The following is a 17,121-nucleotide window of genomic DNA, read 5'->3' as shown; positions in this document are numbered from 1 at the left end:
ATACTGGATTTGGTTTTTTAGTTGTTTTGCTCCCCAAAATATGGAGGGCTTAGATTGCAAAACACCAATGAGAAAATGCTGTTTTTTCCCCATCTGAGCATAGGAATGAAACATGGGTTTAAAGAGAACTGAAGAACTTGTCCAGGACAGATTTGCTGGGAAACAGTGAATGGAGTAAATCATAGTTCTGGGACATGTGATTTACAAATGAACCAAAGCCATACACACTAAAAGTTTGCAATATTTTGGCCATTTTGCATGGATTTTGCTTGTGTTTGGCAAACAGGCTCTGTTTCCCAGTGGATAGCAGGTTGATGTGCTGTGCAGACCTTCAACTATAACCAAGCTGCAGCACTGGCCGGTTGTGGGCCCTAAAACACAACTATTCCCTGCCTTATTTTCCCTGTCAGTGAAAGAACAAGGTAACAATTCTCATTTGTAAGTGCTTTGAGACCTATAATTAAAGATCTCTATCTTAGTTATAGGCATGTGTTACTGTTTGGTAGCATGAATATTTTTTTAAAGCATTTGGAACAGTTGTTAGTGAAATACTTTTTCTTGAAACAGACTGGAGAGTTAGCATGTTAAATAGGTTGGACATGGGCAGATCAGAGTCTGTGTTAACTAGCCAGCATGAGCAGTGTGCTGCACAGCTCTGCTCTTCATCAGCCATGCTGCTGGCACTCTTCTGTCTCCTGTGCAAGTACGCGACCAGGGAGAGAATAATATCAGGGAGCAGATCTCCCACAAACCACCTGAGCAAAAATACATGTTTATTTCGGCTAGATGGGTTCTCTGACTTGCTTCACTGCACAGCCTCCCCAGCAGCTCTGCCAGAACAAGGAGGGAGGTAAGTAGACTAGAGGAGAGGGCAAGACTCATGCCAAGTAGTGGTTGCCTGCTCACTTTCTTGTTAAATTGCAGACCATGGATCACCTGTGAGTTTGCTTTGAGGAATTATCAGGAAAAGACTTCTGGCTTTCCAAGATTTCCATTCAGCGAAGTGAAACCTTAAGAATCAAAGCAAAGCTCTCCTTGAGAATCTTGCAATAAACAAATGATTGGGGACTGAGATGTGGATATGGAGCAAACAGGCTCTCTTGTTGAGAGGCTGTGCTGTACAGCATCCTCATGAGTTCAGCTGCTCCTTTTCGCACTGTATATCAGTCGGGATAAAAGATGTCTGTATTCCCTCAGGACAGGAGTTCCCCAAGAGCTGTAAAAAAGCCTTAGTATTTCTAGCTTGCTGGTCCTTATTAATCTGACAGATTTTGGGCTGTTGTTTTATATATGAATGCCAAATACGGGTGCCTTGGGCTTTTGGTACCATTTCAGTATGCAAAGGTGTACACGTGTAACACTAGTGAACACCGAGGTACCCTTTGTAGAGCTCCTTTTTGGGGGGCAGCTGATACTGTCCATGGGACCATTCCACAACCCACAGAGTCCTACAGCTCTTGCTTTTGACACAGTTGATCGTCATCTTTGAAGCTGCTCACTGTGGGCAAGGAGGCTATCCCAGGTTCTGGCTTTCACTGTGGCACTGCCTATTAACAACCTGCAAACAATATGAGGATTTTATAGGCTGATTTCATTTTGCTTTTCTTTTTGAATAGACTACACATGGCTTCGCTTTAAAAGATTGCCTAAATCATGAAACACTGCTTAAATATTCTGACAACAAGATTTAATCTAGATAAATCAAGTCAAATAGAGATAGCATTTTTTCCCAATTCGTTTCTGCTCTCAACTTTCTAATTACAATAACCTTAAGCACATATGAATTTTTATTCACATCACTTGGACATTAGATGAAATATTAGTTAGTGTAGGATTACAGTGACATCAAAGCCCTCATAGATATTCAGCATTATGCAAAACCTCTCATTTTCCTTTTGACTTAGAGCACTATGAATATGATAGGTTGCATTCAATAATTACACCAGCAATGTTCTTTGCTGTCCATGGGTAAGGCTGAATCAGCATTTCTGTTATAATCCTATCATTTCAAAAGATTTTATTACTTGTCCATAAAAATTTGTTCTGGAATAGAATTTGGTATTAAACTCTCATCCTGGGATAAAGAGAAGAAAAACTGTTTAAACACTCTAAACACTTGGTGTCTGCTTCCTGCTTTTAGAGATAGTATGTGCATTTTAAAGCAGTCAGCCAGTGCCTGAAAATTCCCTACCAGTTTTGCAATTCAAAACCAGCTCTATTTCCTACAGTAAATGTTGGCAGGTTGCTATTAGTCTGCGTGGTGGACTTTTTCATTCTCCTTCCTGAAGCAGAGAAGGGACAAAAGATCACAAGTACAAAGCACTCAAATCTCAGAGTAAACTTCACCAGTGACCTCTGACACCAGGGCTACTGCACTGAATCCTCTGACACAGAACAGTGGTGAGATTGTAAAAAGGCATATGTGCAAAGAGTGAGATGGGGATAAAAACTAGTCTCTGGGAAAGGTTCAATACTTTTAAAGCAGCTACATAGATCTGGCACGCCTTGTTCACTAAAAAAAAAATGGTTACAGAGGAGGATGAAGGGCTGAGGGAGGTGAGGAAGGCTCTGGTAGCTCACATTAGTAAAATGTATCCTAAAAGTGGGATGAGTTTTCTAGGGTGAATTGCGTAGGGTGGGTTGAGGACATCATACTTATTCATTAGAAAAAAGTTTTGTTGCTAGAAGAGTAAGTCAAGAGTTGTAATGTATCCTGTGACAGCATTTTATAAACCATTCTTGTAGTGGGCTAACTCTCCAAATAGCTACTGGCAGCTACAGACAGCAGATTGTCAACCAAGAATGGTCCTGCAAGTGTAAGGCATAAACCTAAAGAGCTGTGAGGTAAGTGTGGCACAGCTGTCGTTGGAGACTCATGAACAGAACATGCCTTTGGGCACTATAATTTGATTTTCCCTTCTTACTGTAGGCACCATGCTGTCTTTGCTCTAATTACAGAATCAGAACATCACAGAATCATAGATTTATAGATTGGCTGGGTTGGAAGGGACCTCCAAGGACCATCTATTCCAACCCCTTCATCGTGGGCAGGACATCTTCCGCTAGACTCTTACTCAAAGCCCTGTACAACCTAACCTCGAAGACTTTCAGTGACGGAGTATCCACCACCACCCTAGGCAACATGTTCCAGTGCCTCATATCCCTCACTAAAAAAATAAAAAATCATTATCATGTAGAACCTAAATCTACCCTATTTCAGTTTGAAATCATTGCCCCATGTCACTACACACCATGGTAGGATGTCTCCTTCCATCTTGCTCATAAGCCCACTTTAAATACTAAAAACCTGCAACAAGGTCTTTCTGGAGTCCTCTCTTCTCCAGGCTGAACAGTCCCAACTCTCTCGGCCTGTTTTCATAGGAGAGGTGCTCCAGTCCTGTGACCATCTTTGTGGCCTCTTCTGGACCTACTCTAACAGATTCTCCTGTGCTGGGGCCCCAGAGCTGGATGCAGTGTTCCAGGCAGGGTCTCACCAGAATGGAGAGAGGGGCAGAATCCCCTCTCTCACCCTGCTGACCATGCTGCTTTTGATGCAACTGACTTTCTGGATTGCAAGTGCCCATTGCTGACTCATGTCCATTTTTCCAGCCTCCAGTATCCCCAAATTCTTCTTGGCAAGGCCTCTCTCAAGGACTACATTCCCCAGCCTGTATCGATGCAGGGATTGCCCTGACACACAGGGCCACTCTCAGAATGGGATTCTCATCCTTAGGGGCATTCAAGTCAGACCCATAAATCCAGAGCCTATTCAAAAGCTATCTATATTTTGACATATATTATAATGGATATGAGTATTCCTCATCAACCTTAAAACTTCAAAACTCCATAACCAGTCCTTCTGCGGAGTGGTGACTGCAGAACATGTGTGGTTAACGCCCATGTGGATGGGCTAACACCAGCAGTGATGTCTGGGAGAGGCTCCCTGTGTAACATGGAAAGGTGAGAGATGAGTTCGAAACAATGAGATCTGTAATCAACATTAGGCCATCATCCAAATCTCCTCAAAACTCTTTAGTTTAAGACATTACCTCTTAGTCTTCTTTAACGTCCCAAAGATATCTATACTGCTTCTCCAAACTTTTGTGGCAAGAGTCCAGTTACCTGAATAGTGATTCCCTTGACACGCAGTATAATTTACCACAGTTCTGGCACCTTTCCTGGACCAGTTCAGGATGCTTTTACTTTTCAGACCTGTTTGTTAGAAGACATTACCTATGGATTTCAGTTCCAGCTGAAGCAGTGGTTTACCGTGCTACATAGTGGATCACATTGTGTAGAGCAACCTGACCTTGACTTTGTACCCAACACAGGCACCATGGCTGTTCCCTGACCCCTGGCTCTGGCCCATCTTTCCACTCCCCTCCACTGTTTCTGTACTGATTAGGCAGTGAGCTCTAGGTGCCTGGGATTATCTTTCACACTGCTTATGTATAGGATTGAAGTCTCTGTTGTAGCCTTGCAGGCTTTTCTAGAGTGCAAAACAACTCTGCTGTACTTAATGTACACTAAACACAGAACACTGGAGGTGGATTTGGTATTGTATGGTGGATTTATTTCACTGCTGGCCACTTTAGGCACCTCAAAACTGGCCAATACATCAGTCTCCTCTCCAGTGAGTGTGGCTAGGGGCCCAAAGAGCCATAGCTGCTGTGTAAGAGGAAGCAGCAAACCTTTGGGTGTCACGTTGAAGAGAGCCTGCTGGCTGATGCTGCATTGGTCTGCAGGACCGTTTCCTTTTGTCTGACCTGTGCCAATTGCTCAAAATCAAAATCTGGCTGCAGTGGTTGTGTTATGCTTGTTTGCTTCTTAATTAGAGACCTCCAGAGAGGAGATCATTTGTTAAGGAAAGACATTGATCAGGAGGGATTACTGAGTGAAGAACTGTGTTTAAGCTATCTCAGTTTGAGCTAAACTGCTAAGAAGTCTGTAAAGTTACTGACAGAGTCATTCTTCACAGCTGTCAGCCCTTATCCATGCACTAGGAGGATCATTAATATGGCTAAAATGGAGCATCTGTCACTCTTGTGCTAACAGGGAGCATACTTCCCATAAATTCTATTTAAAGGGAGCTGGGTGATGAGTGTTTAGTGCTTGCTTCAGAATGTTAAAATTTTACTACATTTGACTTTTGTCACCGTTGCAAGCTTTTTCAAAAAGTTGAAGTAAAAAACACCATGCATTTGTAACGAGAAAGTGACATGCATTTTCTTGCTACTCAGTGTCAGGATGAAGCAAAGGAATGGCAAAATAATGAAAGCTAGAAAGATAAGCAAGTGTCTACCACATTTTAATTGCAAAGCTAATAAAATTAGCTTGGCGTAACTCAAAATCTCATGCTGTTACACTCAGAAGCAATGTGAAAATCTGGATAGAAAAAAACCCCAAAATCAAAAGACATCAAGTGTGTCTTCATAAAGCTATTTTATAAACATTTAAGTTAAGTTTAAACTGTTTAGTTGAATAATGCACTCCTCTGAAACTGCATTTTGGTGGAAAATTGTCTGAAGAGCACGTAAACATCCTCTCTAGCCATAATAATTTTATAAAACCCAGCTGATTTTACCAGGTTTTAGTTGATGACTTTTCCAGTCCTACAGTAATGTTTCTCTAGTCTTTTTTACAATGTCATGGCTTATTTCTGATTCTCACAGATACTGCAGTGGTTTGGGGTTTTTTGTTTTGTTTTGTTTTTCCCTCCTTTTAATTTCTCTTGTGACCTTCAAGGTAAAGAAAAGATTTGTATTTTTGTTTTGAAATTACCAGAAAAATTTTCATCCTGGACTCTGATCCAGCTTCTGCTAAGATTGTTACTTGACATTTAGATTTAAATTTTCACGCTTTCACACTCTTTATTTTTGCTGATTAACTCTAGATTATATTTATTTCCTGAATATGTATTCTTTATTTGTGTGGTACCTTACAAAACTGTTAAGTAGATTACACCTTCATTATGCTGGTGGGTTTTGTATCAAAATATGTTGTTAGTATTCAAATAAATGAAGATGACATGGCCCAAAGTCCTGAATTTAGCACTGTGAAAACTGAGCTTGAAATAATTAATTTAAACACTAGAGGTGGAATTACAAACCTCAAAGGAAAGTGGCTTCATTCTGAAAACGTATTTTCAGAACTCCTCGTGGGCTTGGGCCAGAATAGATGCATTCTGTAAAAAATAAGTTCCCTTTTATAATTTTAAAGAGATTATTTTAGGGTGTTCTAGCTTGTTAGGGACTTACTCCAAAGCATTCTCAAGTGACCACATAACCATACATGTGCAATGAGGAACTCAGATGGAAGTCACTCCCTAGCACACTTTTTTTCCCAGCTCTCTATGGTTTTTCCTCATTCTGATTTACTTTGTGAGACGAGTAGTAAGAAGGATCTCAGCTCTGTGAGAAGCAAACAAAAGCTTATTCCATGGTGGTGGCTTTAATTTTTCAAATATGCCAGATCTGACTCCCTCTGTTTTGCCCCACGTGCCATAATTCACACAACGAACGAGAGACTGGCAAATGTTTCCCTTAGCTCAGTTCAAGCTCTAATTTCAGCCAAAATGATGTAAAACCCAAAGCTGTTTCATGATGGAATTGAACTAGAGATTCAGTAAGCACCAGGCTTGGATATGGGAGAATTGAAACCTGTTAACAGACATGTCCAAGGAAATCTACTTTTTACTAAAGCCCAATATTAAGTTGTGGCCCTATCTGGTGATTGTTTATTTAAGCAGAGCTTTATTGTAGTTATACTATTGTCCTTCATATTCACATTTGATATTTCTTTTAAAATTGCTTAAGAATAAGAATAAACCAAAGAACATGGGTTTAGCAGCTTTTTTCTGGTGTCTGGCAAACTCTGCTCTCAAGGTCAGGGACATACCTACTGACACCTTGATTTCTGAATAAGTGCTCCAAGGTTATTTTTTTTTTTCATTAATTTCTCAGGCTTTCCAAACATTATTTACATGTTTAAATTCACATAATAAATTTTGTTTGGTCTTGGGACACACAAAAGTGGAATTAAAAGGTGATAGATAAAGAGGGGGAAAAAAAATAGCACTTCAAATTTTTGTTTTGATTTAAAAAGATCAGATTTTCTAAAGATTTAAAAACTCCAAACCCTTCCATTGTTCTCTTCTTGCCTCACTGGCAATTCAATTCTTCTTTGCCTTGAAACAATATGAGTTATTAGAGAGGTAGTGAAACAGTCTTATAAAAAGGGACTAAAAGGTTAAGTGATTGAGAGAAGAGTTTTTTAGCATACTCAAAACAACCCATCTTGCAGTACATTACCCTAATCATTTGGTGGCAACAAAGCAGTCACTTTAAAAAGGAAGTGATTTGATTACACCAGCCGATTGAAATGCTTTGATATTGTTGGAGGAAATGCCACATTTCCTAACGAAGAATTAGGAGGGCAACAAGAAACATTTTTGACTAATGACAAATTTAGGCAAGGAAAACTGCTAGATTCTGAAAGTACTGGTCTTTAAGGAATAAATACTGGGTCTTAGAGGGAAAAAGTGCTAGAAGAAAAAATGCGCTTTTCATTCATGATGACAGACAGCTGTGAAAGTGCTGAAAGCTACTCTATGAAATGTAAGTATCAGTTCACCTCTAGACAAGCCAGATCAGGTACCAGGAACAGTCTCAAAGCTTAAAGTTGTTCTATCAATGCTGATATAATGTCTCAAGTTAGCTAATATGGGTTGCCTAGGTTGATGTCAATTAATCAGGCAGCTCTTGTAGGTGTCTCACAGAGGCTGTTTATCAGTATATATGTGTTAACAACTTCACAGGTGACTTCTAACATGGCAGCTGTAGCTTCCACCAGTTTGGGCTTCACTTTCTTAATGCCATCTTTCTTAATCTGAGTTGGGCTGTATTGTGTAAAAAATTAAATTCTCTACTATTCATTTAACCGTCTAAATTCATTCTATTACAGTCAGTCTATACAGAAACCTGAAATGTTGAGGAAATGCTTTTGCAGAGCACAACTGTGCAACTAAACTCTTTTTCCAGGCATCTACATGTCAGTGAACCATGATTTATTAGTGTTAAATACTTCAGAGTACTATATTCTCCATTCATCAAATGAAGAGACAGATGCATAATCTTAAAAGCAACAATTGACATTTCACATAGGAAACTTCTAACAATGACAGCTAATTAATTATAGCTCGTTTAAGCTACAAAGTAAAACTGACTTCAGCTTTTGCATCCCTCTTACAAAACAAATTTCTTTTCCTCCCAAACATGAAATTAGTGTGGGCTCTTCAGCTGGATGGGTCTTCAGGTTGGGTCCTCAACATCTTTATCCGTTTTTCCAGCCTCTCCATCCATTCATTTCTGAGCCTAGGGACAGAAACATGGATCAGCTTGTCCCCATATTTTTACAGGTAATGGATTTATACTCTTCATCTTTTGAATGATGATACCCTTTGGTGCTTTTTCCCAGTAGTCATGCAAATTTTCCTGCCCCTTTAGAGCTCTTTGTTGGATGGCACGTCAGGACTGGCTCTTAAATCCCAATAAGGGATCACCTGAGCTTTTTGGTTCATCTCCATCTCCAGTGTGCCCTCTCTCGAGTGCCTGTGTGCCAGAGTGACTTGCCACTTGCGCTGGAGATTGCCTGCTGCCACCTGCTGGGTCACATCATCCAGCACTTCCCCCGTCTCCCGCCTCCTCTGTCCTGTTTGTCTTGGAGACACTGCACACGCTGAAGCTTCTGTTAGACCCGTAGTAGGCAGCTTTTGGTGATAGGTGGCCCTTTGTTTTCTTTTTGATAGTATCTAGGTACCACAGAAAAGCTTACTCAAGTAGAAGAGGGAGGAATTTCCCAACTGAGGAGTAGTAACATTGAGATTAGGTTAGTCATAAACGGATAAAACGTGCTGGAGACTAATCCCAGCATTTCTTCATCCAGGGTTAGTAATGTAAGGCTAGCTTTGCTCTTAATTTTCAAGTATCAATGCAAAGAGAGATATGAGGAAGGCTTTGGAAAATTGCTTTCTCACTGAATGATCTCAAGACAAAAAAACTATAGTAAATAACAAAAGTGTATGTCTTCGCATATGCCCTCAACTTATGGAGAGTTCATGCAGAGTAAAGCTGTGCTGATCTTGCTGTGACTGCTCTCTCTCGCAGTGTCTGATCCAGCTGAATGTGACTGAATAAGGTAGATGTGGCTATGAATGGTGGCTGCCTTAGTCAGTGTACTTGGACCATCTGCTTTATAATGGATTTACCTGACACAAATTAAACAATCTTAAGTAATTCAAACTATTTTCTTGTGTAAACAAGGCTACGGAGAAAGAATGTGGGCCAGGTACACATCTGTGCTGGCTTTGCTCTGAACAGACAAGTCTGCACTGGTAAATATTGTCCTGTAACTTCAGAAAGTTCGATGCTTTGGACTCATTTATGGAACAAGAGTGAATTATTCTCTTATCCTATGAAGTCATATCTTAGACACATTAGCACTAGCATCCTAATTTGGAAAGCTTTATTATTTTCAATAAATATAAATTACTTTAAGGTTTCATTGCATTACTTAAGTACAGGTATTACTTAAAAACCAAAAAAATTACAATGCAAACGCAAGTAACCTTTCCGGATGCAGATTACCCACTTTGTCAGAGCGCTTCTTCGCTGACGTTCTTTTTCATATTGCAGATACTGAGTCTGTTGTTCAATGGTCTTTTCCCAGAAGTTCCTCAGGTCACTGGTTTCACAACCCCGCACTTCATGACGCAAATATTGGCTATTCATTTCCTCTAAAGGAAAAATTTGAAACAACCTTATGAAAAGTTACTGGTTCGTCATCTGTTTTCACTGGCTAAAGCACACTCTTGATGTTTTGGATTTTCACAGCGTTAGGGTCACACAGTCCTTTTTTTAGTAGGATCAGGATAACTGTGGGCATGACTCACCATTTAAGCTTTTCTTTCCTAGCTCTGACACTTGAGGATATGCTGTCTATAGTGATTAGAATTCTTACTTGTGTACCTAAAATATCTCTCACCTCCATCTGACTGTGACATTTACATTCACAATCAGGACAGGACTGTTGTATTCTGTAATTTAGCAATTAGGATACTTTTTACTGTACTCACAAATAAAAAAAAAATAAAAATTGCTGTATCTAATGGGATTTTTGGCCTCATTATTTTCATGTCTCTAAAATGTTAAAGTGGCTATTGTTCTGATAATTTGTCTTTAATAATTCTAGCACTTAGCTGTATTTGAAAATGGAGAAAATTTATATATATAAACTATGTACATAATTTCTTAAGTTGCTGACTTGCAAAAACCACCTTGTTTACTAAATATTATCCCCTCTTCTTCAATTTTCAAAAGAGAGCAAATTCACTGAGTATATTTGTATATCTGTGACAATGCTGTACTTTCAGCTTTGGTTAATGTCATCTTAAAAATAAATTCTGGAGTGAATCTTATCCTAGGGAAAGAATATTTGCCTCATGAGGACTCTTCTTGGGCTAACACTAAATTCCCTCTACGCCACATTGCAGTCAGAAAATGGTATCATTACTTTCAAAACTTCATTAAATATGAAATTAGTGTATCCATGCTGCCTTTCAAATTGCTATGTGCTTTTGCATGAACATGCCATTGTAATATTTTACAGAATATTTAATTTTTTAACAAGTATTTAGGGCTCTCTCACACATTTTTTGAATTAATAGAAATTATTTGTAATTTATTTTAATCACAGCCACAGAGAGATAGTAAACAAGCCCCTCTAGGCTAGCTTGGCAAAGCTTGAAGAAACTTCTGCCATTCCCCTGCCAGGCATCATAAGAAAACACGAAACTGGGAGCTGATAATCTATACACAATTGGCTGTTCTATGAAAAATTGACAGACACATTATTAAGACTCCATGAGCAGAGGACAAAACCAGCCCTTTTGAAGAGGTCCCGATTTTGCTAGGATTCCCCTGTAACTCCCCTGTGGTTCCCTGTAAAACCTTCATATATCAGCTCATGGCCTCCAAATGGTAGAAGCACAGTACTTGAGCCTGACTCTTGCAGAAAAGAATTGCTGAGCTTATTTTCCTGTCCTGAACAAATTATAACTGGATGTATATTTGTTGACATTAGTCTGTAATGTGAATTGCAAGTATTGCTGAACACCTACAGCTGTGCTAGGGGATAACCAATTGCAGGTCAAAAATTCACTTTATACAAGTATTCTATAAATATCCACATATATATCAATGACAACACAAATATTTCTTCCCAGGTGGCAGTTACTACCCTTTAAACTTTTTGTGTACTAGGACTAATCTTCAAAGGTATGAAAAAGATATGGTAAAAGCCATCTAAGTAAAACTAATGGGCTTTCCACCCTAGGACTTAATCTCTAAGAATAACTCTTTCTGGAGTGCAGGAAGAAAAATTCCCCTGTATACCTGGGGCTCCAACATAAACTGCCAGGAGATAATGTCTTCTGGTTTCTTTATCAGAAGAGATAGCAAAGCATAATAGCTTCATCCTTATGAATTATTATGAATTCCTGTCCAATATTCTGGGGGTGCATTTTATATATATATATATATATATATATATATGATGGTAAATATCACTCCTGAATGAGGCAAAATTATGGAACTAGTTGCTAAAAGGTGTAATTGAGCCCAAGTGTACACTTTCAGAATACACACATTCTTTACTGGTTTCTAATGTTCTGCCTCCTGATTTGATTGTATACATTCTTGGTAGTGGCTTTAATGCATTTTATAGATGTATCTTTCCAACACCTGCCCCCACAGCAAAAAATCACAAAGAAAAACTTAAAGCAAATAAAAGACATATTCAGAAGTAGTTTACATTGCTATTCACCTTACATCTGGTGCTGGCAGTATTTAGAAGAATGTTAGAACCTTGTTGAGACCACAAAGTGTGTGTAGTATTACCTGTTACTGGTTTTGGGCAGGGGGTGTCTTATTCTTTTTGTGGGGGGTGAGCTGGGGCAGGGAGAGAAATTAGTGGTTTTCTCTGTCTATACTCTGTGGTATTTCCTTTGTGACTGCTTGATCAGGTACACTAAGAGCACTGTTCAAGTTGTTCTTCTTTCCTAACCTTTTATATTGTGTTAACATACGGGTATCCTGGTGCTGACTTTTCTGTTCCTCAGTTCTTAATACTCTTTTTGTTTTCTTTTCCCCTAATTCTGGAGAACACTCAAATATGTACAAGTAGGTATCAAAGTTACTGAACACAGAGTTTCTGCATCATTACTGATCCTTGATAAACCCAAAATGTAAGTACTCCAGCATTTGCTTTTCTGAACTGGAGAATCACCTTATTACCTTATATTTTGAATTATCTATTTGAGCCCGTTCACGTGGTGATTGTAGGGACTTCACAATACCTCTGCTGAAATAACTCACCTGGTTTCTTTTGCCTTTATGCATCCTGTATACAGATGTTCAAATTCACCTCTGTCCATCCATCCATTTCATAAACTATGAACCTTCAATGTGTGGGAGCAGTCAGGGATATCAGACTTAGTCTATCACCATTTTGCTAGCTCTCATATTTTTCTCTCCTGCTTCAGCCTTTTTCAGAGGAGTGTAACAAGACTTAAGCCTGTATAATGACTTTGCAGCAGCAGTTATCACCTGAAAACAGTTTATTTTCATGCCTTGAAGCCTCATTCAAAGCAGTTAGGATAAGGGACCTCATTTAACAGGGGAAGAGAAGAATGGGAAAGATTCCATGGAAGCAGCCTCCAAAGCAGCTTGAACAAACAATCTCACTGTAACGCAACAGGTGGGCAGAAATATACTATTAAAGCACATAGGCACTTGTGATACACTTTTATAGATCTTACAGTTAGTTCTGACTTAAACTGCCTTGCCACAGCTAGGACTAAATGAAGCTTTTCTTAAGCCTCTAGTGACAATCTTTCTAGAGAACAATAATGAGAGGCTCTTTCTGCTAATCTTCTCTGACAGACCCCTGGTTGCAAGCCAATGAACAAATGTAGGTGCTCTCAAATGAAAGGAATAGCACAATAAATTCTAGGAAGGCTTTATCAAACACATGATAAAGATGATCGCTTATTTTTAGATTTAATAATTTTAGAGCAGGTTGTTATTATGTAGTCTCAATTTGCTAAAGGAGGTCTTACAAAGTTAGGGAAGCTGTGACACTAACACTATGAGCTGGAACTCAAAAATTATGTTGGTAGAACAAAAGAGGAATGTAAGATCAATTTGATGTGACATCTTGACTTCTTTGTAAAACAAAAATCAATAGTTTGAGGCTGAAACTCACTGTTTCTATGAGAAAACATTACCACCACCAGAAACAATTTTTCACTGAGAGAATTGGCAGTCAAAGGTTTCTTAGCTAGAAGAAAAAATGTAAAGAAAAGTGTGGATGTTATTCCTGTGTTAGAACACATTGTTATATGAAATGTATTTTTAAAATTTACAAAGCATCAAATGAGTCAGGAGAGCGATTTTTCCTCCTTCTTGTGTTTCTTATGAAGCACAGTCAGTCAGAGTTTTTAGGGTGTTACGCATTTCCCTAGAAATAATACAATATTTTATTATTCTGACTTTACTTAGACCATGCTTTATGACTATGGTTATTATATATGCATTGAATAGTAAAAATTGAATGATATATATAGGAGAGAATACTATCTATGCTAATGGTACTGTTTGATGTAAAAACAATCAGAAATCTGTCTTGATTTTGGAAAATAGTACTAGTGATCATATTCATGATTTCCCTCTTTTTCCTTGGGTTTAGGATATGTCATTTATCTTCTGCTTCTCATCTCAAAGGGCTGACTGATGCTTCCTTTGAGTTCCTGCCTGGAGAAGCAGGTTCATTTCAAGTCTAACTTAGGTCTCCAGATTCTGGTTAAAACTCTTTAGAGGCAGAAGAAAGCACTTTAGTCTAATCCCCTGTACCCTTTTGTTTGTGTGGCAGGTTGCACAGTGAAGTTTATCTCATGAGTAGGTTGAGCCCTGAAGACACTTGTGAGCAACTTGGAGGAGACGTTTTTCACAGCTTCTTCCTTACTGCCTCATTTCTCAGCAGTTATGGGAGGAGATGATCTGGAGCACCAGCCTGAGGATGGGGAAAGCTGCTATAGTCTTCTGGTGCACCCAAGTCCCTAACTGTCTCGGTCTCTTCCAAAAATCCATTAGTGTATCATGAGCAAAGATGTGTGACTTTCCATGTATACTGTAAGGTTTTATTTTCATCTGCAGTTCGGCATTACAGACTACCAATCTATACTTTTCCTTTGTAAACACTATGGTCTGGAGTTTGCTATGAAATGAGGGAATTCTAGGCAAGTGATTTGTTTTGCCACCAGTATTTCTTTGTTTGGCAGAATTTGAAGTACATGCTCTTACCAGAATGTGTGTTCAGTCAGGAGGTTTTTCTCTGGGTGTAAATTTCAATCAATTTAATTGGACTTCATGTATCAGGAATTTTCTTTTTATGAAACTGACAACCATACTGACATGTGACTGAGTTATAGTAGTAGGAGTTGCAGGTGTGCATCTAGCAGATTGTTTCTTACAGGCAGGTTAGACAGTTTCAATATTTGAAAATGTTTTCACTCAAGCACTACGTAGCAGTCTCCATTCAACCATTATACTTTTTCCTAATTCCCGCAATCCTTTATTTCTTTTCTGTGAAAACTGATGGATCTGAGCCTATTTTTTCTAGTAAGAATAGTTATTCTTCAAATGCTTTGCACTGATAGAAAATTCGGAGCTCTGCTCATATGATACCTTTATGACAAACAAACTTATTAAGAAGAGGCTTGTGGTATCTAAACGGGTTTTGCATCTCATACTGCTGGACTGTCAATATCAATGCCTTTGAATGCCATGCACTGTGTTTTATTCTGTCTTTCTCATCTGATGGGCTTCAGCTCTTCTCATCTACTTTCACTTTTCTCTGGATATCAGACACCTGAACAATGGAATTATCAAACTGGAAGGAACTGATTCTCTGTCTTGCTTTTCTGTACTAGAGGGCTCAGCGATCCTCCGGCAGAAGATTAAAATTGTTAAAACCTTTTGAACAAAACACTTGAGGAATCAATACTTGTATTTCCCTCCAGGTCATCCATTCATTTGTTACTATCTTAGTTCTGCTCCCATGCCTGGTTTTTTATATTTTGCTGCATGCTATTCCATTCTGCACTGTCTCTTCTCCCTCAGCCTGCAGCCAAGGGCTTCCATGAAAGGTCCCTTTGCTTTTCCCTTCTCTGCCATCATATCTGTTGAGTTTCTCCTCCTGCCCTCTTCACTTCCCATGCCAGCCCTCCAGCTTAACCCGACTGATTTGGACCTGTGCTTTCAAGCACCTTTCTGGCTGGTTTCCCTAGTTCTGTTCCATCTGGAAAATCTCTTTCCAATTCTTGCTGGAGCTGCGTTTGATAGAGTGATAGAATAAGCTGAGTTGGAAGGGACTCACAAGGATCATTGAGTCCAACTCCCAATCCTTCACAGCACCATCCCCAAGGGTCACACCGTGTGCCTGAGAGCATTATCCAAATGCTCTTGAACTCTGTCAGGCTGGTGCTGTGACCAATTCCCTGGGGATCCTGTCCCAGTGCCCAACCACCCTCTGTGCGAAGAAACTTTTCCTGATATCCAGTTTAAACTTCCCGTGACACAACTTCATACCCTTCCCTTGGGTTGCATCACTGGTCACAAGAGTGAAGAGATCAGTGTCTGCCCCTCCTCTTACACTCATGAGGAAGATGGAGACTGCAATGAGGTCTGTCCTCAGTCTCCTCTCCTCCAGGCTGAACAGACCAGGTGACCTCAGCTGCTTCTACTTCAGACACCTCACCACCCTTGTTGCCCTCCTTTGGATGTTCTTTAATAACCTAATGTCTTTTTTTACATTGTGGTGCCCAAAACTGCAGTCATGCAGATATCACTAAACTATCCCTGGATAACCTTCTCTTCACCCCTCTGCTGTCCAGGTTTTCCCACTCTCTGCATCTGGCTCTCTGTGGTGGCTGCCTGCATTCCCACACATCCTGCCACTGGCACACACAAACAGGACTGTCGTGTCAGTTGCACAGAGGTGAGCATTAAGCAAACAGGTATTCATAAGTGACGTGCAATACAGGATGTCCAAATGTTTTTCCTGAGCTTTTTATAGATTTGTTCGACTTTTATTGGCTTTTAATTTTCAGTATCTAAGGCATATTTAAAGTGGCTGTAGCTTGCTCATGAGATCAAATATTGTTTCTGATCATTAGACTTTCCCCACTGCTGGATACATTTGAAGCTTGCTCCTATGAACAACTACAGAATTCTTAAGATCAAGTATATAGAATAAATTAATATTTTTTAGTCAAGGATCTTGAATGCACTTTCCTTTGTTGCTTAATTTTTGAGTACAGGAAGACTCGATGGTCTAGGATCAAAGAAGTAAATTTTGCCCAGGGATCATGTTCTTTATTAGATCATCCAGTTCAGAGAAAACATGTAAGAAAAACCTGCCTGGTTTCATGAGAAGGTGTCTACCATTGAATTAAAATGCCTCTCGGCAGCAGATCACTGTTAAAAAACCTTTGAGAGATGAGTGTGTGTATGTGTATGTAACCTTGGCTACCATTTAGCCTACCAGATGAGAATGTACAGCCATATCTCTTGGTGTTTTATTCAGGATTGTGACATGGAAATTATCTCTAAATATTTTTCTGCATCAATGCTACTCTGCTTCCTTAGAATTCCACTAAACTGGGCACTCTTCCCTGGCATTTTCCTCACACTCTCATCTTTCCTAGAATATACTTTTGCGAGAATTAAAGTTAGCGAACAGACACATTTCTTGTTGACATAATTAGGGAAAACTCACTACAAAAAACAAATACTTCCTTACCTTTGGAGCAGGACTCTTCTTGCAAATAAATTCTCTGTGTGACACAAACAAACGAGGAATATTACCACCGCAGCCGTGGCTTCTCCAGTGTCACAGGGCAGTAATGAAATGCATCCCTCGGTACTTTTTATTTGAAGTGGGGGTAATATAAATCCTTCATCGTATCAAGGCTATTTTGATCAGAACCAGCAGCAAGATAAAATC

General features: G+C 39.4%; 1 protein-coding gene across 1 annotated transcript; it reads right to left on the bottom strand.

The window, feature by feature from the left end:
* Window positions 1–8,050: 8,050 nt before the first annotated feature.
* On the bottom strand, window positions 8,051–17,078 carry FAM240A (family with sequence similarity 240 member A). Its single transcript, XM_032097642.1, has 3 exons — window positions 16,918–17,078; window positions 9,649–9,793; window positions 8,051–8,372 (listed from the first exon to the last, which is right to left on the bottom strand). The coding sequence occupies exons 2-3, from the start codon at window positions 9,786–9,788 to the stop codon at window positions 8,294–8,296; spliced, it is 219 nt and encodes a 72-aa protein (XP_031953533.1). The 5' UTR covers window positions 9,789–9,793; window positions 16,918–17,078; the 3' UTR covers window positions 8,051–8,293.
* Window positions 17,079–17,121: the final 43 nt, after the last annotated feature.

The sequence above is a fragment of the Corvus moneduloides genome, chromosome Z (genome assembly GCF_009650955.1).
Source record: "Corvus moneduloides isolate bCorMon1 chromosome Z, bCorMon1.pri, whole genome shotgun sequence".
NCBI classification, from domain to species: Eukaryota; Metazoa; Chordata; class Aves; order Passeriformes; family Corvidae; genus Corvus; species Corvus moneduloides.
This window is presented reverse-complemented; position numbering and strand designations above follow the sequence as displayed.